At 42.8% G+C, this 22195-nt stretch overlaps 1 protein-coding gene and 1 long non-coding RNA gene across 2 annotated transcripts in view; one reads left to right on the top strand and one right to left on the bottom strand.

Moving 5' to 3' along the window:
* The window catches only part of LATS2 (large tumor suppressor kinase 2), a 71471-nt gene extending 54044 nt beyond the window's left edge, over positions 1 to 17427 (bottom strand). Inside the window, exons 1-2 of the mRNA XM_025462737.3 lie at positions 17238 to 17427; positions 4596 to 5139 (exon numbers count right to left, since the gene is read on the bottom strand). Of these exons, the coding sequence (XP_025318522.2) occupies positions 4596 to 4937 (342 nt within the window). The 5' untranslated portion in view covers positions 4938 to 5139; positions 17238 to 17427. The remainder of the gene's footprint in view (positions 1 to 4595; positions 5140 to 17237) is intronic.
* Positions 17428 to 17625: 198 nt separating this feature from the next.
* On the top strand, positions 17626 to 21094 carry LOC112670106 (uncharacterized). The gene is made up of 3 exons (XR_003142763.3): positions 17626 to 18036; positions 19069 to 19181; positions 20306 to 21094. It is a non-coding gene; the product is annotated as an uncharacterized LOC112670106 (long non-coding RNA).
* Positions 21095 to 22195: the final 1101 nt, after the last annotated feature.

Below are 22195 nucleotides of genomic sequence, written 5' to 3'. Positions count from 1 at the left end.
AAAAAAAAAAACAAAACAAAACTTGATTTTTCTGGGACGCCTGGGTGGCTCAGCAGTTGAGCGTATGCCTTTGGCTCAGGGCATGGTCCCGGATTCCTAGGATCGAGTCCCACATCGGGCTCCTTGCATGGAGCCTGCTTCTCTTCCCTCTGCCTGTGTCTCTGCCTCTCTTTCTGTGTCTCTCACGAATAAATAAATAAAATCCTTAAAAAAAAAAAAAGAAAGAAAGAAACTTGATTTTTTTGCACTTTTCAGCCTGAGAACACAAAAAAATTTTTTTTTAAATCACTCCCTTTTCCTATTAACCACACTACCTCAGATTTATTTGTTGCTGTGGCCATTATTCTCAGGAAGCCTGTCTCTGAATATACATCCTGACCAGCAGCTTTTTTCTTAGGCCAAATTTGGTGTAATACATCAATCTGTTTGTTTACATTTCTTCCTATCCTCGTTCCATTAAAGATTTAAGTCATTCAGACATTCACAATAAAGTGAGGAAAAACTGGATTAAATCAGGATTAGGAAAATTATGCTAACATAGATATTCAGGACTGGAAGAATATGGTTGTGACAAGCCAGAGCCCTAAAAAGTCTTCAAAGCTGCCACAGACTTGGCACCACTCACAGCCTCCCAATGTGGGAGGCTCACGAAGGTCAGGATATGGGTTGTCCACAGAGAAAGAGCACAGGCTAATTGCTCAAGAGAAGCAAAAAACGTTTCCTGGTACTCACATCTGAAAGGAAGTTTGCACCTACGTCTTCCTCTAGGTGATAAAATGCTTAGCTATTTCTGAGGAGTGCAGGAGCTACTACTGAATAGGATCCTTGCTATCATAAGGCCCCCATGCCATCCATCCATCCATCCATCCATCCATCCATCCCATGCACCCTGAGAAGGCCCGAGTATAGTGAACCTGCCCCAACAGCATCCTTACACCTGTTAACCCACTGCAATTCAGTGAGAAGACACAAGTCAGATGCTTCTGAGAAGCAGACATGTTATATGTATTAACGATGCTGCAAAATCAAATTAGTGGTTTTTAAAACTTTGTCAGGAAGAGGGAAAACCCAGTAATATGATCACTTGAAACCATTAAAAGAAAAGGTGAAACTAAATTTTATAAGATAAAGTAAAAGCTAAATTTAAATTACCTATGCCAATAAGAAGAGTATCCATGATACAAAATATGACACTAATAACCAAAACACTTATTTTCCCAATTCCTTTAATCTATATATAAAGAACAGCCCCTTCCATAAGGAATATTAACCTACTGGCTTTTTTTTTTCTATAGTATTTTTTTATAAGTCTTTAGAAATCTATGTGCAAAACATTTTAGGCACTCTATCATTTGACATATACACTATATCATTACACAGAAAATACTTAGTCTTGTACTTTTCCTAGAAATTTACATTAAAAATGTATCCTGTGGTGGGAGGGGGACCTGTGTGGCACAGTCAGTTGAGCATCCAACTCTTGGTTTAGGCTCAGGTAATGACCTCAGGGCTCTGAGACTGAGCCCTGTGTTGGCTTCATGCTCAGTGGGAGTCTGCAGGAGATTGCCTCAACCTCTGCCCTTCCCCTCCACACCCATGCAGGCACTCTCTCACAATAAATAAATAAATCTTTAAAATACACACACACACACACACACCCCAGGCAGGGGTGCCTGGCTCAGCCAAAAGGGCATGTGACTCTTGATCTCAAGGTCATGAGTTCAAGCCCCACATTGGGTATAGAGAATACTTTAAAAAAAAAAAAAAAGTTTAAAAAAATATATACCCACAAATACTGGTTACATGGGTGTGATTCATTCACTGGGCGAAAATCACCAAGCTGTACCCTTGAGAATCATGTATTTTTCTTATGTAAATTTTATTTTATTTTTATTTATTTTTTTAAAAAAGATTTTTTAAAATTTATTTATTCATGAGAGACACAGAGAGAGAGAGGCAGAGACACAGGCAGAGGGAGAAGCAGGCTCCATGCAGGGAGCCCGACGTGGGACTCGATCCCGAGACCCCAGATCACTCCCTGAGCCGCAGGCAGACATGGGACTCTGGATCCCGGGTCTCCAGGTTCACACTCTGGGCTGAAGGCGGCGCTAAACCACTGAGCCACCCGGGCTGCCCCGTATAAATTTTATTTTAATAAAAAGTTTAAAAGAAAACATATATTCAAGTAAATACTTTCATTAAATCTCAGGTCAAATGACATGGGAAAAAATGTATGCACATACATATGTGATGGATAAAATAGTGCATATAGAAATGTATTTCAGGGCAGCCCCGGTAGCGCAGCGGTTTAGCGCCGCCTACAGCCCAGGGCAAGATCCTGGAGACCCTGGATGGAGTCCCACATCGGGCTCTCTGTATGATGCCTGCTTCTCCCTCTGCCTGTGTCTCTGCCTCTCTCTCTCTCTCTCTGACTCTATGAATAAATAAATAAAATCTTTAAAAAAAAAAAAAAAGAAAGAAATGTATTTCACCAGTAAGATCTTGAGAAAACGTGTTCACTGCCATTCTGATTAGTATTAGGGTTAAAAATAACAAAGTACAAGAGAAAAAATTAAACCTAAATTAAAAGGCAATACAGTAGAAGACAAAGGAAAATGAAAAGCTGCAATACTAGCTACTCTCTATACCTATCATATTGGATCTGATAATCTGCTTTAGTGAGGACACACACAACTCTAGAGGTTCTGTTGATGGTTTGCGCTCACATTATTTGGATTCTCATAATGGGGTTCTGACCAGGATTCTCTGAAAGCAAATGTACCCTGTATACAGACCAAAAACAGTCCAAATCGGAGGGTAAGGGCGAGGGCAGAGCTGTTTTACTTTATCAAGTAACACTATATACACCAAAGTGATTGAATTATTTCAGGGGCATTAAATATGACAAATGGAGACCTTTCTGCTAGCAATTAGCATAAATTAAATGTTCATGGGAAGATCATTGGTGTCATGATCCTTAATTTTACTCTATTTGTATTTTACCGTCTTGGATACAGCAATGGCTTCATTATTTCTTGCACTGTAATTATCGCTAATGGATTTTGCCACAATGAGTTTCCACCTGTATTTTGGATTATTTGCTTCACTCGTTTCTTTTTATCACAACTGCAAAGAATGCCCTGCTCTGATTACCTCTTTTGTTTGCAAGTGATTTATAGAAGATTTTAGGCTTTGCTGTTGGTTTTCAAGTATCTGCAATCTTACTCTAGTATTTCCCCAGGACTGCTCCTTCTTACTTTCAAAACCATCAAGTTCTGTTTGTCAGGGGATAGCACTTGGCAGCGTATTTAACTTCATATTTTCACAATGAGAGAGGTCATGCCTTTGCTGTCAGCTTCCACTGCTAAAACACTCTGCACCACATTATTCATGATCCTGTGCTTTATAAAAGCAACTCAACATAACAATGCTTCTTCACACAAGTTAATCCTAGTATATCCTAAAGTGTCAAGGAAATGCCCTACAAAATAGCACGATTAGTTTCACAGACATATCATCTGAGAAATATAAATTCTCTAGTTAAATTCTGTGGTAATCAACTACAACAAGAAGGTTGATATGGCTTTTGGAAATAAAAGAGGGCATTGTTAGGCTTTTCCTGTGACTGTGAGGCCAGGAGTAGGTAATTAGGTTATTTCTAAGAAAGTACAAGTGCTCAAGCCATCTTGATGTTGCTTTGAGCATGAAATCTTACTAGTTTTCCAAGGCAGCAAAAAATACCTAGCTGATTTCCATTTTCATGAAACTGTGACTTTTAAGATGACAGATGTATAACAAAGCATTAGCTTTCAGAAGTCCTTTTATAAGGCAATTACATTTTTACCAGTTACATTTTACTAAATACATTTTTACCGGGTTGAACACTAATTCCCTTTTACATGGTCCAGCCTCTCAACCTGTGTTTTACGTGGCTATGCGAATCGCCACAGGATCATAAATATAGAGCTACAAGTTGTTTATTTAGATATTATTGGTGCCACCTCCATTAATGTGTCCCTTATTCTTAAGCAACTGAGAAGTCAGACTATGTTGTCACCATTTTGATGACTTCTCAAGCTTGATCATTTCCTTAACAGAGTTGTGTCTCCTATAACAGTATACATACCATTTTTTAAAATAGGAGAAAACAGAGTCTAAGAAGAGCGAATTCATGTTAATCAATGTTAGCTAAATCAAAAAAATGCACAAACCAAAAACAAGGAAGCCAGTACCTTCCCCATGACAGCTCAGAGTAAGCCCAAATCAATCTCAAAGACAGGGCTAAGTGTGAAAGCCCTTCTCAACTTCACAAGGACAGGACAGAAAATACACAGGTACAATTTCACTAGAGTTCAGAAATGTCCAGGTCTGGCCTGAAAAGGAAAAGCAACCAAGAAGTCAGTTCTGGAGAGAAGGTGGAAAACCATGCAATGGCACACTGGAAGGGTCTCAGGTTTTGGCCTATACACACTTCTCTTTGTAAGCAATTCAGAGCCTTCAAGTGGCAACCACGGGCTCTTTGGCTGTCTCAACTGTGCTGGACGGACTACTTACTGTAACTGCCACCGCAGGAGCCTCAGGGAAGTTACACCCACCTGGTCACATCCCGCATTCACCAGTTCCTGCAGCATCTGTCGGTTTACTTCTGCAGCTGCGGAAGTGCCGGATTCATTAGCAAAAGGCAACAGGGAGTATCTGATTTCTCTCAAAGCTTTCTGATAAGGTCCAAACTTTGGAGTAGCTCTCATCTGCTGTTGCTGCCTGGCAGCATCCTTGCCCCCCAGGACCTTGGTGGCCAGGGAAGCATCACTGTTTGGTCCCACGGGCAGCCCCTGAGCAGAAGACTTGGACGGCTGCTTTAAGCCCTCTCGAATCTCCTGCAGTCGCTGACGGCTATTTCCAGAATAAGTCGTAGCAGGAAAAGTCTTTGGCCTCATTGTTAGTCCAGTTTCCTTTTACCATAAATACAATCTTCTTAAAGTGTTTTATTATTTAAAAAAAAACTGTCAACAGTATCAGTTAGTTGTAAACATACTTTCAAAACAATTTCCTTTTGAAAATTTTCTTTCCTTCAATTTTTGTAGTTCCTATAGAGAACCCAAAATTTTCCAGAGTCTTCATTTTGAAGATCATCACCATCTGAAAAAGAAAATGGAAAGAACATATTCATTTGTGATTTGCACAAACTGTTAACAATACTTTTCAGAAATGGACAATGATCTTGAAAATATTCCACTAGGAAGGATTAAGAAAGAACACAACACCTCTCAGAAATGATAAAAATACTGTTCAACACTGGTTGGCACACATGACATCTAGGGCTGTCCCAAGATGTTTCCTGTAATATGTAATCTGCAATAAAGTAAATCTCCACAAGCTCATACTGACTTAGAAATATGTAACTCAGGCAAGAACAGTAAGTAGTATTAACAATTGATAGCTCACTTATAATACTTCATTATAATAGAATTTCATTTTGAAATTCAAACCTGAGTATTTAGGGTTAAAGTTTCTACATGAAGTCTTGGATTTCTGGCTCGCCCCTAATTACCACTCAGCTCAGGGCCCATACCTTTGTCTCTTCGTGGTTTTACTGACCTTTCCCCCCACCTGAACCTGTGTCTTCCAAAAATTTGGAAATTTTTCCTTATAAAGCCCTCCCAAACTTCCTGGAAGATACTACAAAACTTGTCACATTAAAGGTGTCCTATCTTGCAACTTAAAGCAGTTCTAACACAATGTGTTACTGAGACTCTGGAGGTAACTACTCTCTTGTTTTTTTTTAATAAAGTGGTCAAGTTCTTATCAGCATTGTGACCTAAATACCTTTCTGGCAGAAACTGATACTTACATGGAAGGGGACTGGTAAAAGCATGTGGGTGATTTCTTTCAGTACTGATGAGTGGCTATACCGATAAAAGTTATTCATATAGATCACCTACTACTTCAGCATGGAAATGGCTTCTACACATAGAACTAGATATCACAAAGCCATTTTCTGATAGTGAATTAATCCTACCTGAGGCCTAATTCACTAACTACTCTGTTGTTCTTGCATTCAGAAAACAAAATGAAGCCCAATCTGATACTGCCCTTAGCGGCCAGCTCTACTGGAAGCAGGATCCAGCTCCAGTCACTAGGTGACTGGGTGACCTTGGACAAGTCATTTAACTTCCCTCACCCTCCCTGGGTGAAACAGATGACAACACTTGGTAAGAGGGCAGTAGTGAGCACCGAATAAGACCATGCAAGTAACTGGTTCAGTAGCACTTGGAACATATCACATCTTTGGTAAACCATGTTTCAACTACTCCTGTTATTATTACTTGTGTAATTAGCTATCATCACCGGAGCACAGATGCCCACCAGTGGCAAAAGCAAAGGCCTACACAGTCTCTGAGTTCATAATTGAAGCTGTGGTGGCCCCTTCTACCTGTTCCCTCCTCTTCTGCCCTCACTCATTTCACTCCTTTTAATCCACAGAACTCAATGAGCAAACTGCAAAGGATAAGTCCTTTTGCATTTTAATGAACAAAGAAAAACTGATTAAAAAAAAAAACAGTCTTTAAAAGGAGGGGGGCAGAGAGATCTGGATTTTCTCAGTAAGGAATTGTAGAACTATAAGATGGAAGTTGGCTTCACAGGCTTTGCCATGTAGAAAAAAAAAATTTTTTTTTTTTACCCAGTATCTACTATGTGCCAGGCTCTAAGCGTTCTATGTGAATTTACTTATGTAGATCTTTTCATAACCATACATATATGCCCGTAAACCTGAAGAAATTACATTAAAATTACTATTTTTTTCTTAGAGGTGGGAAGATTCTTTTCTTAAAAGGTTCTAGCTATCTCTTTCTCGATGAATCTGAGGCAGACTAAATACCTTTTTCAACATGAAATCCATACTTCAATACACAATATCTAACATAGTAAAGTCACCGAAATGACTGTTTTAAGACTATGCAGACAGTGAACAATTAGATCCAAGAACTGCTGAGATTTCCCTGGGGCCTGGACCAGAGTATTGGCAGGAGGCCAGAAGCCCAGAGCTCTGCTTAATTGGTGTAAAACGGGGCATATTGCAACCACACTCATTTTCAGTGACTTCGTGGTCTAAGCATCTGTTTTGAAATACCTAACTCTCTAAAACCATGAATTCCCATTCCAGCAAAAATAGAGATTCTCAAGGAGCTGCCAAGCACGTAGGGAGAATCCTGAGTGATTCGCTATGTCTGAGAACAGGCAGGAGTCTCTCTCAAACATCACTTTGTTTCCAATCTTTGGGGTCTTTTTTTCCTTTTTTTTGAAATACACAAGACATAAATCATACTCCCTTCACAATAAATAATCAGGGAGGGTTTCTTTACTGTCAAAATGTCTTCACCCTTCCTCTACCTTCCTGTACCATCTACTCACCTACGCCCCATCCACCCACCTATCCACCTTGCGAACATTCATCAAAAGCCTACTAAGTCTCAGGGACTGCTAGTACAAACAAGAACAAAATCCCACCTTCAGCAAGGTAAAGGTGAGGTAGCCAAAAAAACAGCTTCAAAGGAAAAGAGATGCCTGAAAGGAGGGGGAAAAGTCACCTAACAAATGGGAGAAGAAAGGAGAAAGCCAGAAAAAGCTCTGAAGTAGAGATAACTGAATCTGAGTGTAGGGAACAATGGAATTCCAGCCAAAGGGACCAGCATATGCAAAGGAGCAGAGGGACAGGCCCCACCCGTCACATTTACATCTGTGTCGTAAAGGCTCTTCCTGGACAGTTATGGAGGGATGAGGCTGTGCAGGTGCACAGGGCTCCACCAGGAAGGACCTTCAAAGCCATTTTAATTGTCTGGACTCCTTGGAGATGGTGGCAAGTCACTGTCTGCGTAAGCCAAGGAGCGATATGTCCAAAAGTGCTGTTTAAAGAGGTCTGGAGCCCAACTGGAAGGTGGACTGGAAGGGACAACTGCAACACACCAGGTAGATGAAGAAAGCCTGGATGAGGTGCAGTAATCCCAGGGAGGGAGAGGGGGTTTCAGGAGCTAGTTACACCTTGGCCAGACATTTGGGCTTAAAGACATGGATGGGAACTACCAGTAGGCGGGACATTTACCTAGCTAGTGACTTGTCTGCTCAGCAGTTAGGTAAGTGAGTGGAGAACTCCTATCCCTCCCTAACCCTAGAGGCAGTCTAGGGTTAGCCTCATTTTACCCTCAAATGACATCAACAGACTGAAAAGAAAGTACAGAGCTGCTTCATACTCCACTAAGAAAAGGGCAAGGGCCACAAGAGATGGTCCACATGAAGAAAAAAAGCTGTGAGAATGCCCAACCCAAGATGGGGGAGGGGCTACATCAGCAGAGAGAAGGGGAGCCAGGCACAGGTGAAAGAGGCCCTGGTTGGTTGATGAAAGCCCTCTGAATTCACTCTAAAAACGTAAAGTTGCTAAAATCTAGTGAAGAAGTCTTTTTTTGGTGGGGGTTGGGAATGTTTTTATTTAACATATATTTCTTAAGGTGCACAAATCATAAGATCAATGAATATTCACAAAGCACACACCCTTATAAATAGCATCTGGATCAAGGAGTGTATCATTACAACACAGAAGCCCTCGGCCCCCACAGGTCAATGCCCCAAGGGGAACCGCCTTCACTATTTCTAACACCAAGGATTAGTTTGACCAGTTTTTGAACTTTATATCCATGGAATTACCTGTATCCATAGTCTGTACCTTACATGTCTGGCTGATTTTGGTTGACACCAAAATGTTTGGTTATTCATACAGCAGTATGCAGCAAGAGTTTTTGCCATTTTTCACTGCTGAGTAATATTCTACTGTACGAACATAATTGTTTATCCATTCTGCCACCAAAGGACATCTGGGTTATTCCCAGTCTGGGGCTTTTGCAAACTGCTGCTGCCTTATGGCTCCAGCCCCAGAGCTATGAGGAGCTGAAGAGTGAGTCGTCTGCTCTAAGATACTGCTTCTACCACCACATCAAATATTTTCTGTGTAGTTATTGGCAGAGCCCTAGTGGTTCATGTAGTACCTCTCTGGGATTATAAAAATGTACCCCTTCCTCAAGTAAATTGTTACTATGTTATTGTACAACATGAGCAACTCCTGCCTGGGGAGCTTCCAGAGCTCTGCAGGCAGTGGCCTGGCCCACTCCTAAATAGACTGATGCCACAGTCTACCACACATACCCCAGGTGAAGGGGGACAGGTAAAGTCTGAATTATGAGGAGAGTTGGAACTGGACTTCTGAGGCAGGTGACGGTGGAGTGATCATGTATACTCTCCAGAATATGTGCATAACATGCACACCATGTGGCTTTATCTCAGGAGATGATTCTCTACTGTTGTACAGGTATTCCATGAGTGGTCCAGAGTCTCCAAATAGGCTACACATGCCCTCATATAAGTGAGCATTTGTATGATGTGAGGTATGCCCTTTTACATGTAAGGCCCATACACCCATACAAGGTGACCCTCTTACTAGGTCTCAGGGAAGCAGAAAATAATGACCAGCCTCTGACTTTAAGGAGTTCACAGTTTAAGATGGGAGACAAACAAGAAAATCAATTACTTAGATAATGTAACAATAAAAGTTTACCCAAAGAATTATGGGGATCTGAAATAGAAGAATAGCTGGAGAACAAAGAAAAATGGGTAGATTCAATAGCTTAAGAAATAGAACCCATAGGGTTGGTGATATTCACTAGAGGACTGGTTGGAAAGGGGAGGCCAAGTTTCTGGTTTAGAGACCAGAGCTGATGATAGTCCCATTCTCTGAGCCAGGACAACCACTTGGACAATGAGCATCAAGAAAGACGCCTTGGTAGGGATGGAAGAGGGCAGTTCTCAGGAGGTAAGGACAGACATGTCTGGGGGAGGCATTCGGAATATGGCCATTTCGGTGCAAAGGAAAAAGCAACTGGTGGTGAGAAGCCTGGCTTCCACCCCCAGCTCTGGCACTGAGCTCCATGTGATCTGGGCAAGCACTTCACCTCTCAGAGCTTCAATTTCCTGCTAGGTAACAAGCCTTTCTCTGTCTACCTGACAGGGCTGCTCTGAAGATCACAGGTGAACTGCATGTGAGATCACTCTCATCTGTAATGCACAACACACTGGCTAATTATTAGAATTACTAATAAGTTCAGGACTCAGAATCAGACAGAAAAGGCTTTATTCAAGTCAAGAGACATGACCAGGGTAAAGGTCAGATTGGCTGGTGGGAAAGGTTCCAAACTGAATGTAGAAATGTGGGTATTTCATGCTTATTCCAAGTGACTCCTCTTTGAATGACTATTTGATAAGTACACTTGAAAAGTTAAAGTATTTTCTTTTTTAAAGAAGAAAAGCATGAAGAGGGAAAAACTTAAGTCATCAGACTTGATGTCTGAAACATGTGCCTGCAGCAGGGCCTAGGATGGTCAGTTCTGAGCAGTACCGGAGCTTCCAGAAGCTGACTGCTTCCCAACCAGCCAGGATCAGGTTCCATCTGGATGACCAGAGACATGTTAAAAGCAACAAATCCTTCCTTACCTCTGGAACTTAACAAGACCATTCTCTCTGCTAGGAACAAATACTACTCTCAGCCTGGTTCACTTATGCCTGCTCGAATTCTCAGTTTAAAAACTCCCTCCAGGGTAGCCCGGGTGGCTCAGCGGTTTAGAACCGCCTTCAGCCCAGGGCATGGTCCTGGGGACCTGGGATAGAGTCCCACATCGGGCTCCCTGCATGGAGCCTAGTTCTCCCTCTGCTCTGTGCCTCTCTCTCTCTATGTGTGTGTGTGTCTCTCATAAATAAATAAAATTTTAAAAAATAAAAATAAAAACTCCCTCCACAGAAGGACTTCCCCACCCACCCAACCTCAAAGACTGTGGTGTTCACTCACAGCCTCATCACAGTGTACGATGAATGACTGACGTGCCCACTTCAATCACCTTAACTGTAAGCTCCGTGGGGGCGGGAGGACCTGCACCCACTGCCTGGCATGTACATGCACACAGGCCCAAGAAGCACCTGTTGATTGAATACATGCAGCCACCTGCCACTCGGGGGCCATCCCCTCCATTCTAAGCTGGTGACAAAACCTGCTGGAGATCTAAAGGCAGTGCAGAAGTACTCTTGGCACTAGGCTGAGCACATGAAAGACCCTCAGTAAACAGCAGCGCTCTTTCTCTGAAGTGTAAGATGTAGGCCCAGATAAAATGTTCTCACATGAAGTTCACACATGACTATTATATAAAGTTTTATAACTACGGTATATTATTCAGCCAGAAAAAGGAATGAAACTGTACATAGGCTACAACATGGATAGACCTTGGAAATGTTATACTAAGTGAAATAAGCCAGACACAAAAGGACAAATACTACATGATTCTGCTTACATGAGGAGCCCAGAATAGGCAACCTGAGAGAGACAAAGCAGAATGGAGATGACGAGGGCCCAGGGGCACCGGGAGCTATTATTTAGTGCAAACAGTTTCTTTTTGGATGATGAAAAATCTTTGGGTATAGACTGTAGTGATGACAGCAGTAACAATGTGAATGTACTTAATGCAACTGAATTATACACTTATGAATGGATAAAATGATAAGTATTACATACATTTTACACTCATATAAAAATGGGGGGAAAATGGGGGAAAAATCATCTATTAACATTTAGCTAACTAGCATTTGAAGAATTGTTCCCTTTCTAAACAGTTACACATGCAGAGACCGAACCTTGGGACAGGGTGCTGCCAGTAAGGCAAAGTCCCCTCACAGAGTGGAGTCTAACCTGCCGGGTGCCACCTATGCCCTCCCAAGCACACAGTCACCCCTACCACCAGGAGGCTGAAACACACAGCAGGGAGCAGCTTCCAAAGAGCTGCGCTCATCAGATACCGGGAGTTGTAACCACTCATGTGTCCCACAAACATTCCAGTTACAAAGCCAGCCAGCACAGGTGTATTTATGCATTAGCCAAGAAATGCCAAGGGGATGAGCCCTTAACCAGAATCTGGATCAGAGGCCTTGCTTTCTTTTCTGTTTCCCCCACAACATTTTATTATAGAAATTTTCAAGCATACAGAGAAGTTGAAAGAATGATTGTCACCCCATAAACACACCCCCTGGGAAAAGTTCCTCCATGTGGTGGGAGTAGGAGGTCACCACACACTCTTGTCATGTTCTTTCCATCTCCCACCATTGTCTTACAGAAAGCAGCGGTCCTAGGACTACCACATGTACTGCCCTGTCTCTGTGAATGTGAATATGTAATATGTGAAAGTGAATATGTAAAATAGCACCGCTGGGTAAACTGTGTTCCTGCCTGAACAATCTGGAAAGCATGAAACTTTCCTTCAATCCCATAAAGAATGAAATGTATTTTTTCAGCTTGAGACCTTGTATTTTAGATTTTAGTTTGAAGACAGTTGACTTCATGGCCAAATTATGATCTTATGAAAGAATTCTTCACGAGAATACTCACCAAAGATTGTAGCTGGAAATGAGCTACTCTGACACCCTACTATATCATTTCAGTAAGTTCATTCATCAAGAATTTTCTAAATATGACCTTAAGGCCTCATGAATGTGGATTTAAAAAAAGAGGTATCACACAAAGTAAATCTAATTTTGGAAATTTGTTTGGCATCATCAATCAATTTAAATATACTTTAAAAGAATCTGTCAGATGCCAGAATTTAACAACTCAAAAACACCTCATTTTCAAACCTGGAGCTGAGACAACTACTTAGTATAGGTGGCTCATGTAAAAATGTGAGAACTCTATTTGAAGTATCCCTTAATTTGGCCCTATCAAGACCAATTCCAATCCTGGAAAGTGCTATCAAATGTTCATGAACTTTCATTCTAATTTTTGTTAGTGCTTCATGAACCCACATCAAGGATGGATGCTAAACACACATCAAGCACCAACCAAAGAATCAACCAAACCCATGTATCTCAAGACCCACACTAACGACAAACACTGGCATTTTTAAAATCAGTATTTCTTGGACCTAAAACTCGAATTATTTAAATCATATTCTTTTACTATAATTAACTAGCAAAGTTGAAACTAAATCAGGCAGATGGGTCAGGCTCCAGCCAGATGCTGAATGTAAGAATCACAGACTACCATGCTGATGCACCTCTCCAGTATTGTTCAGGCCAGGAAACCAGACAACAGTGGCTATCCCTCATAATGAGGGTCTTTGAAGAAATCAATGATTACACTCCTCTGGGGATCCAAGAAAACTCCAATAAATAGTGCAATCACAAGGCTGTAGTGGATTCAGAAGCACCATATGTATGCCAGATACTCCACTGGATGTTATGAGGTAGAACAGGGTCTTCCCTCTAAATAAGCTTACAATCTGGAGGAAAAACAAACCATCACCTTCTCTGTTGGCTCTGTACCTGTTATCTATGGTACATGTATGATGTATGTATGCATTATGAACAATGGCATAAAAAAATGGAGCTACAGAAGTTTGTACTCAAGATGACCACAAGGAATGATCAGGCTGTAGACAAAGTTAGCATCCATTACTTGCAGCATTCCTAACAGCAAGCAACCGTACAGGATGGGTCTCCTTATCTTCAACTCCATACCCTAGTAAGGCTTTTCGATCTCTGAGAAAGCCCTGCTTCCTTCCCCTCCAAATTTCAGACATACACCACTTAGGGAGTCCTTGATCCCTAGAGACTAATCCTAGTCCCGTTAGAGAGTCCCATTAAAGAAAGAGTCGCTGCTATGGACAGAGGTAATAGTGTGGACCATCCAAAGAATCCCGATACACTTGCCTATTTGGAGAAAATCTACTAGAGAAAGGATTGTTTCACCAGAACTGGAAAGTCTAAAAGGCTATGATTTGATGAAGGAAGTGTGAGGCTATTCTTAGAGTCTGGAACTTCCTGTGAAAAGGCTCAAACATAGAAGAGAAAGATGAATAGGCAGATAATGTTGGGGAGGGGGCAGGTACTGTCTGGGTACACTTCAGGAAAACACAAGAGTGAGGTAAGATAATGTTAATTAGTAATGGAACTCTCTGGTCCTTAGCATTCCTAATCAGGAAAACTGCTTGGAGGCAGGGAGGCCAATACCTCCAGAGACCTAGCCATTCAAAAGCCAACTTAAAATTCGTAACCGTCCTTGCTAATTTAGAGGTTACAGAATCTACGAGCTACACAATAGAACAATGATTAGTTAACAACAAATATAAACCAGTGCTACAAAATAAGAGATTTTTCACTTGTCCTCCAGAAAAATTCTTATGAATGTCAAATATTAGTACATGAACAAAAAGTATTCAATTAAGAAATCCTTTGTCACAATTAGGTTGACATGCCTACATGGTAAGCAACATAAGGTTTTCACAATAGTGAATGATAAACATTAAGTAATGTCAAATTTCTGTCCTAATTTCAGTATCACAACCATTATCTTTATTTCCAACACTACTTTGTTTGAATACGACTTCTAAAATGAAACTATAAATCAAATAACATCAGCTTTAAAAATACTGAGAGAATAGCTGGACTTAGTGAAACTGGTAGTCCAAGCAGGGCTATCTTCAAACACCAGGAGCCATTCACAGATGCTCTGTGTAATAAAGCCCTGGTTCACACAGAATCATCCACCCACCGTATGTATAATGGGAATGGCGACACCTGGACTTGTGCCACAGAGGCCCAGTTCTGTCCAGAGAAATTATTAAGCAATAGGCTTTTGTAAAAAGGAAGGAGATTCAGAGAATTTTTTGAGCTGGAAATCAGTCACTTTCAGGATTATCAAGCCCAAGCCCTTCATTCTGCTGATCAGGATATGGTGCTCCTTTTTAAAGCAGATTTACAGTCCAGACAAAGTAAATGCACGGAGTTATCTTCTGTATTTCAAGCCATTTTTTAAAAAGTCAGTAGGGAATATTGCTTAGAAATTTCATATCATAACTATGAAATAAAATATAAAAGCAACCTTTGAAAAACAGAGTTGGTCTGGTTTATCTAATACAAAGCAGAACACCCAGCCCCCTCCAAAAGCTTTCCCAAATCTTTCCTATGTGTTTATGGTGAATTTATCAGCTTCACCACCTGCCCCCCCCCCCCCCCCCCCCACACACACACAGTGGGATTTAGAAGCCTAGGGCTGGCTATTTACAACACAGCATTTAAAATAACAAGGCACCTTATTGTAAAAACATTCCCCTCCCACCAAAGGAAAGTCCCTCCCATCAACCCTGTGATTTGCTAAGGAGAGAAATATGTACAGTTCCAATTTACACTTAGGTCAAAACTATTTCCAACAAGATGGAGGGAATCCTTTCCAGTTCTAAAATTCCATGATTCTAGTAATTCACCTTAGTACTTTTGCATGATGTCTTCTGCTCAGATACCATTTTAAATTACTTGACATTTTGAGATTTATTAAATGTTTAGCAATTTTAATATCAAAGGAATACTGGTGTACTCATTAAACAGTGTACTATATATCTGGATAATGAGACCAAATTTTATGAGACGCTGAATAACATATAGTGTCTTGTTAATTATAATTTAAAACAGACTTTCTTAAACAGTCTCTGCATTCTTCTCCTGGAAGATTGTTCTGTTACTACCTTATTACAACAGCTGCTAAAGAAAAAAAAGTAAAAGATACAAGGCGGCTTAGTCTCTTGATTTAGCACTCGGAAATCGTGATCCACCATGGAAGGGATTTACGCTGAGAGTCAACGATATGGAACAAGACCTACTAAGTACAAATTTCCTAATAATAAGCCACGAATTGCTTTTCTCCGTTATTAAAGGAAGGCCCCTCATCTACTAATTTAAAGTTTAAACAGGACACCTGTACAAAGACAACACACGTTTTGTGACTTTACATTCAAATTTTAGTCCATTTAAGTTTCTTAGTAAAACGTGGGCCAACTTCCCTTTAAAAACGTTAACATATTTGCCGAATACTTTGGGGAGAGAGCTGTTTGGCCACCGAATTTTTATCGGCCGAATGGACAGTCTCTGGCTTGAGTACCGTTGCGCGATTTTTCAAAGGCTACATTACTATTATTTTTAGAGCACCGTCACTTATATCCTACATAGCTGTGAAAATGTCAAAGTGCTCGTTTAGGATTTGTCTTTATCAATCTACAAATAAAGAAAGTATACTTCCACGGTTATGACTGCAAGAAAACAAAATACTTGTCCCTGGAAGGGGTCAGCACGTGCTGCCTGCAGCGCCGGACACGGGCCGCGGCCTCCCGGGAGCTTCGCCGGCCCGCAGGGGTCTGTCCACCTTTCCCCGCCTCCGGGGCACCGGGGGCTCGCGTCCAGCGGACGGCAGGCTCGCTCCGGGCTGGCGCCGCCGCCCAACCCCGCCAGCGGGACTTCACCCCGAGAGACGCCCGTCCTCGAGTTCCGAGGGCAGGATGCGGAGCAGTGACGGGCAGTCCGGGGTCCGGCGGGGACCCGAGCGCACGTGAGGTTGCATCAGAAAAGAGGAGCTCCGCAAAGTCGGTGAACTGGGGCGCACGGGGAGCGTGTTACGCAACGGCCGCCGCTCTCCCGGCCGCGACCCGCGAGGACCCGGGACGCGAACCTGCAGGGGTCGACGCGGGTGGGCAACGCTGCGGCTCTGCGGGCGGCGCCGTCGGGGCGGGGGGCGCGGCGGACGGCGGACGCGGCGCGGCCGGCCGGCCCGGCCCGGGGGGACCACCGCACGGGGTGCGAGGGGACGACCGCACAGCACAGCCCGCGGGCGGGCCGACGGCGCGGCCTCCGGGGACGGCGGCGCAGCGGGCGCGGACCCCGGTGCTCCGGGGCCGCCAGCAGGCAGGCGCCCGGCCCCGGTCGCGGGGAGCAGCCCGGGCCGTCGCAGCGGTGCCCCCGGCGCGGACGGCCTCTCGGGCCGCCCCAGCCCCGCCGGGAGCCCGGCGCACAACAAAGCGGCGCAGCGCCGGCGGCCGGGCGCTGCCTCCCCACGGCCCCCGCTCGGCCGACTCCGGACGGCCCGCGACGACGCGCCGCCAGCGGAGGCGGCTCCGGGCCCGGGCCGGGCGGGGGCCGTGGGGGCAGGGCGAGGGCGAGGGCTCCGCTCGGGACGAACTTCCTCGGCCGCCCTGCCGAGCCCGGCGCCCCTCCCGCAGCCTCGGCCCGAGGGTGGGCGCCCCGAGCCCCGGGGCCCCGCCGGCCCGCGGAAACTTCCAGCCGCCCCGCCCTGGCCCCGGGCCCCACGCCCCCCGCCCCTGCCCCCTCACCTCCTGGGGCGCGGTCTACACCCTCCGGGGCGTCCCGGTCCGCGGCTCCGGGGCCTCGCGCGCCGGGGGACCGGGCGCCAGTGGCTGGAGCGGCTGCTGGCCCCGCGGGCACGGGGGAGCCCCGGGCGGCGGCGGCGCGGGCGGCGGCGGCTCCATCTTCCCGGGGCGCTCACGCCGAGGTTCCAGCGCGCAGACCCAAGTGGGACATTCGCTACATTGTTGGCATTCCACGGGCGTCACGTGACCCCGCCTCCCGCGTCACCGGCGGCCGCATACCAGCCCGGGCGGGGCGCCCGCGGCCCTGCTGCTCGGCGGCCGCCCCGCCCGCCCGCCCTGCCCCGCGCCGCTTCCTGCCTCCGGGTCCCCGCCGCCCGCCCGCCCGCCGCCGCCACCTGCCCCGGCCGCCCCGCTCCAGGGTCGCCCCTCCAGCCGCACTACTCGGAAACTTGGTAACCCCGTCCTCGAGGCATCTCACACCAGCCTCGGCTGAGAGAGTGAGTTAACAGGCCTAGAGGAGCCACCGAAGTGCCCAAGTCTGTGTCAGCTGTTACAAGTAAGGGCAGAAGAGGACAACTTCACCCGTGCGAGCAAGTAATAAAGGACGTTCAGATATATATATCCCGATTTAGTCCGTTTTCATTTAATCAAACCCCAGAGCAATGGATATTTTATGAGAAATGTTTCCTGATGTGCAGAACGAGATAGTAACGTAGACCAACGAGTGAAACTCTGAGTCGTGCATGTCCATCTGTGGGCTGTGCATGTGGTGCAAGGGCATGTGCAGGGATGGTGCGGAGATGTGAGTACAAATAATAGCTTGCGAACAAACCCCTAACCCACTACTGGACTCTCCTGGCATCATACTTCCTACCACCTGCAGTCTGCGGCAGGTGATGGTGAGGGCTAATATTGTTTTAAAAGGCAGTCCAATTTCCTTTCCTAATACACTCTTGTGAAGTTTTTTAAACTTTTTTTGTTTTGTTTTGTTTTTTAAACTTTAATCTGAAAAGAAACCGTCATGAAGGTCATTAGCTCTGGCCGTTTTAACAACCTTAGTTAGCAATCCTTGGTGGGCCATCCTATACACTTTACTCTCTAATTCCCACCCAGGCTTTCAGCCCTGCCTCTGTCTTAGCTCTGCAAGGAAATCTTCCTAGATCCCCCAACTGTTTTCTCTCCTCTTTGGGCTCTGGTAATTAAGCCGATTATTGCGGCTTAATTACCAGAAATTGAAAATTTCATTTTTCAATCTTATCCTGTGCTCTACCCAGGCATCTTGAATGGCATAAAACCCCAGTGGATATTCTGTAATCGAGTCTCTTTTGCATTCACCTGTGTACCTATTCACTCATGCACTGACCTTTCTTTCTCCTTCCCAGCCCCTGGCTGGCTGGGCTGGCTGCCATTCTTCTTCCTGTGTGTTTAAAGGTCCTGCTCTTGCTGTCTTCAAAGATGTAAACATAATTAAATAAAACATTTTTTTTGTCAGAGAAATATTGCAAATAAAAGGAATTTAGTGGACTTAAAATTTCGTATAAGTCCCTAATTTTGTAATTATAATGACCATTATACTATTGCTTGCAATAGTGAAAAATCAAGAAGAACCTAAAATACCCAGCAATAGGGAATAGTAGAAAAATAAAAGGTGAATATTCAAATGACAAAATTGTTAAGTGAATGAAAGAGCGCCATACTTTTCAAAGGATAAATGATAGAATTCAAATTGTAGAATGCAAAAAAAAGCAAGTTGCAGAACTATATGTATACACACTATGATACTATATTCATAAACAGGATGCCTCAGAACCTATACTAATCAATACTTTTATAGGTGTAGACATGGAGAATGCAAGAAGTTGCACCAAATTCATTATGGCTGTTGACTATGTAGAAGGAAGGAGGGAAATTGAGAAGAGTAAAATGAGGACTTCAACTTTACCTCCAGTATGTTATTTCTTTTATTTAAAAAAGCAATGCAAAACTGTCAAAGTCTTAAAATTTGTTGATTCTGTGTGATTAGGTTCAATCATGTGTTATTCTTTGCGCCTTAAAAAAAAATCTTTTTAAAGTTTTCAAATATTGGGCAGCCCAGGTGGCTCAGCGGTTTAGCGCTGCCTTCAGCCCAGGCCTAATCCTGGAGACCGGGGATTGAGTCCCATGTCAGGCTCCCTGTATGGAGTCTGCTTCTCCTTCTGCCTGTGTCTCTGCCTCTCTCTCTCTCTCTCTCTCAATCTCTCTCTCTCTGTCTCTCATGACTAAATAAATAAAATCTTAAAAAAAAATAAAGTTTTCAAATATTTATGTATGAAACAGATTGGAAACTTGTCCAAAGCTTGCTTGGACAAATTGACACACCTATGCAAGAGAATATTATGATTAATGGTCGTGTTTATTGTTATTCTGGATATATGTGTTTATTGATATAGACTCATTCATTGCTTTGGGTTTTTTGTTTTTTTTTATTTTTTGAATACTGCTATGAGTCATGGGCTAAACCAGGCACTGGGGATACCATCGAGAGCAAAACCACATGATTTATCCCCTGCTGGAGCTGACAGTCTTGTAAATGTGTTTAAAAAAAAAAACAAAAAAAAAAAAAAAAAAAACAAGTATTACACAATTTTGTAAAATAAGTATGTATATATTTATATTTAAAATATATATATACAAAAATATATGACATATCATATAGGATTTTTTAAAAGATGCATATATAGGGGTGCCTGGGTGGGTCAGTTGGTTAAGTGGTGGACTTCAGCTCATGTCATGGTCTCAGGGTCCTGGGATCCAGCCCCACTTCTGGTTCTGCACTCAGCAGGGAATCTGCTTATCTCTCAGCCTCTCCTCCTGCTCTTTCTCTTTCTCTCTTTCAAAAAAAATATATATATTTTATATTTTTTTTCTTTTTAAGTCCAGAAAAGTACACAGCCAAATATTAAAAGTACTTCTGGATGTAGTGATTCTGGGTGGCTTTTTGTTTTATTATTTTTAATACATACTTGATTTTTCTTTTTTATTAAGTTTTTCATTTTAATTCCAGTGTAGTTACAGTGTTACATTTGTTTCAGATGTACAATACAGTGATTCAACAATTCTATGCGTTACTCACCCTAAAACAGAGAGCCCCAGTAATTCCAAGATCTAAGAGCTGGGATTCAAACTTTGATAGATCTGACTCCAAAGCTTGAAAACACAGACCTCAAGAATCATGATTACAATGTACTTATAAATAAGGAAACTGAAATCAAATGACTCCCTTATGCTTTGTCTGAGAAGGGTGGGGGGATTGGGCTTTGTGCAGTGAGGAAGAGGGGAACTCAAAGATGTGTCTCCAGCACCAGCCAGAGCCAAGAGAGCCTGCAGATCCACTCCCCGCCAGTCCCCTGCAGTTGTGAGGTCTGGATGTTTTAGGGGTTCTCACTGAGGCCCCCGAGGAATATGCCTTAAGACTATCTACCTTGCCCTCACCCTCTCCCCAAGATTCCAATGCAAGAAACCTGATTATGGCTCAGCTTCTTTATGCCTTAGTGCCTAGAAAGCAGGCTCTAGTCTTAAAAGCCCTAGAAAACTAGAAGATGAGCTACACTGATTTAATTTGTTTTATACTCATGTATTTTGTTTCCTTGATTAGATTATAAATTCCACAAGATGGGATGCCTGGGTGGCTCAGCTCAGGGTGTGATTCTGGAGTCCCAGGATCGAGTCCCACATCAGGCTCCGTATGGATCCTGCTTCTCCCTCTGCCTGTGTCTCTGCCTCTCTCTCTCTGTGTGTGTCTCTCATGAATAAATAAATAAAATCTTTAAAAAAAAAACTCCACAAGATAAAGGAACCATATTCTTCCCCTAAGACTACATATAAAGAACTTCTTAACTGCTAATTTGAATTTATTGAATGCATTTTAGTATCTCCAATATCAAAATGTAATACAACCTTTTTTTTTAAACCAATGACTCTGGGTCAGCCAAAGAGATCTGGTTCATTGTTTGGAGTTTTCGGTTCTGCAAACCTGTAGCAACTTCCAGAAAAAGGAAAAAAAAAAAAAGGAAAGAAAAAAAATCAAAGTTAACAATATCATCTCTATTAGTCGGGACTCTGTTTCAATGATGAACTTGTTTTTTAAACATTTTTTGGTAACTGTGATAAACTATACATAATATAAAATTTATCACCTTAACTAATTTTAAGGGTACAGTTCAGTGCATTTGCAATGTTGTACAACCATCATCACCACCCATCTCCAGAACTTTATCATCAAACTGACACTCTTACCCATTAAACAAATCCCATTTCCCCTCCCCTTCTTGTTTGTTTGGGGGCTTTTTTGAGAGACCTCTTTGCAGTTAGTTGCTTTGCCTCTGTTAGGTAAATCAACTCTTTTTGTTTCTCTCCTATCGAGATTCCAGTCTCTTGTAAAATACCATACCTTACTAATTTTTTGCTTTTAATCTGCTGTTGGATAAGAGAGATTACTTATCTTATCAAAATTGTATGTAAAGTAAGAGCTAATAGAACTTATTCCTAAAAGACTTTCCTCTGCAAGAAAGAACTAGGACTTTGTGATGACTATTTCAACTGTTAAAAGGCCTTTTGCTTCTTCAGTTTCTGGACATTTCCCAAAAGGTTTATATTGTAGAAAGTCAGACTTACAAACAAGTAGTTTATTGTTTTTAAGAGAGTAACAGATTACTAGATAGCAGATGAATGACCAGAAATGTTTTATATTTTGTAATTTTTAAAAAGCCTTTTATAGGAACCTAATAGGTTCTGCCATTAGGTTTCTTTTTCAATTTTTTTCAATTTTGGCAAAATATGCCTAACTTAAAATTTAACATCTTAACCATTTTTAAGTGTATAAACTCTTATATTTCACAATAATGAAAACAGTCCTGATACCAGAGGAGAAAATCCCCAGTATTAAATTTTTACTCTTACACGTGTTTTCTAATAGTAAAATC

Source organism: Canis lupus, chromosome 25 (genome assembly GCF_003254725.2).
Source record: "Canis lupus dingo isolate Sandy chromosome 25, ASM325472v2, whole genome shotgun sequence".
NCBI classification, from domain to species: Eukaryota; Metazoa; Chordata; class Mammalia; order Carnivora; family Canidae; genus Canis; species Canis lupus.
The sequence above is the reverse complement of the archived record's forward strand: the minus strand, read 5'-3'. Positions and strand labels throughout refer to the sequence as shown.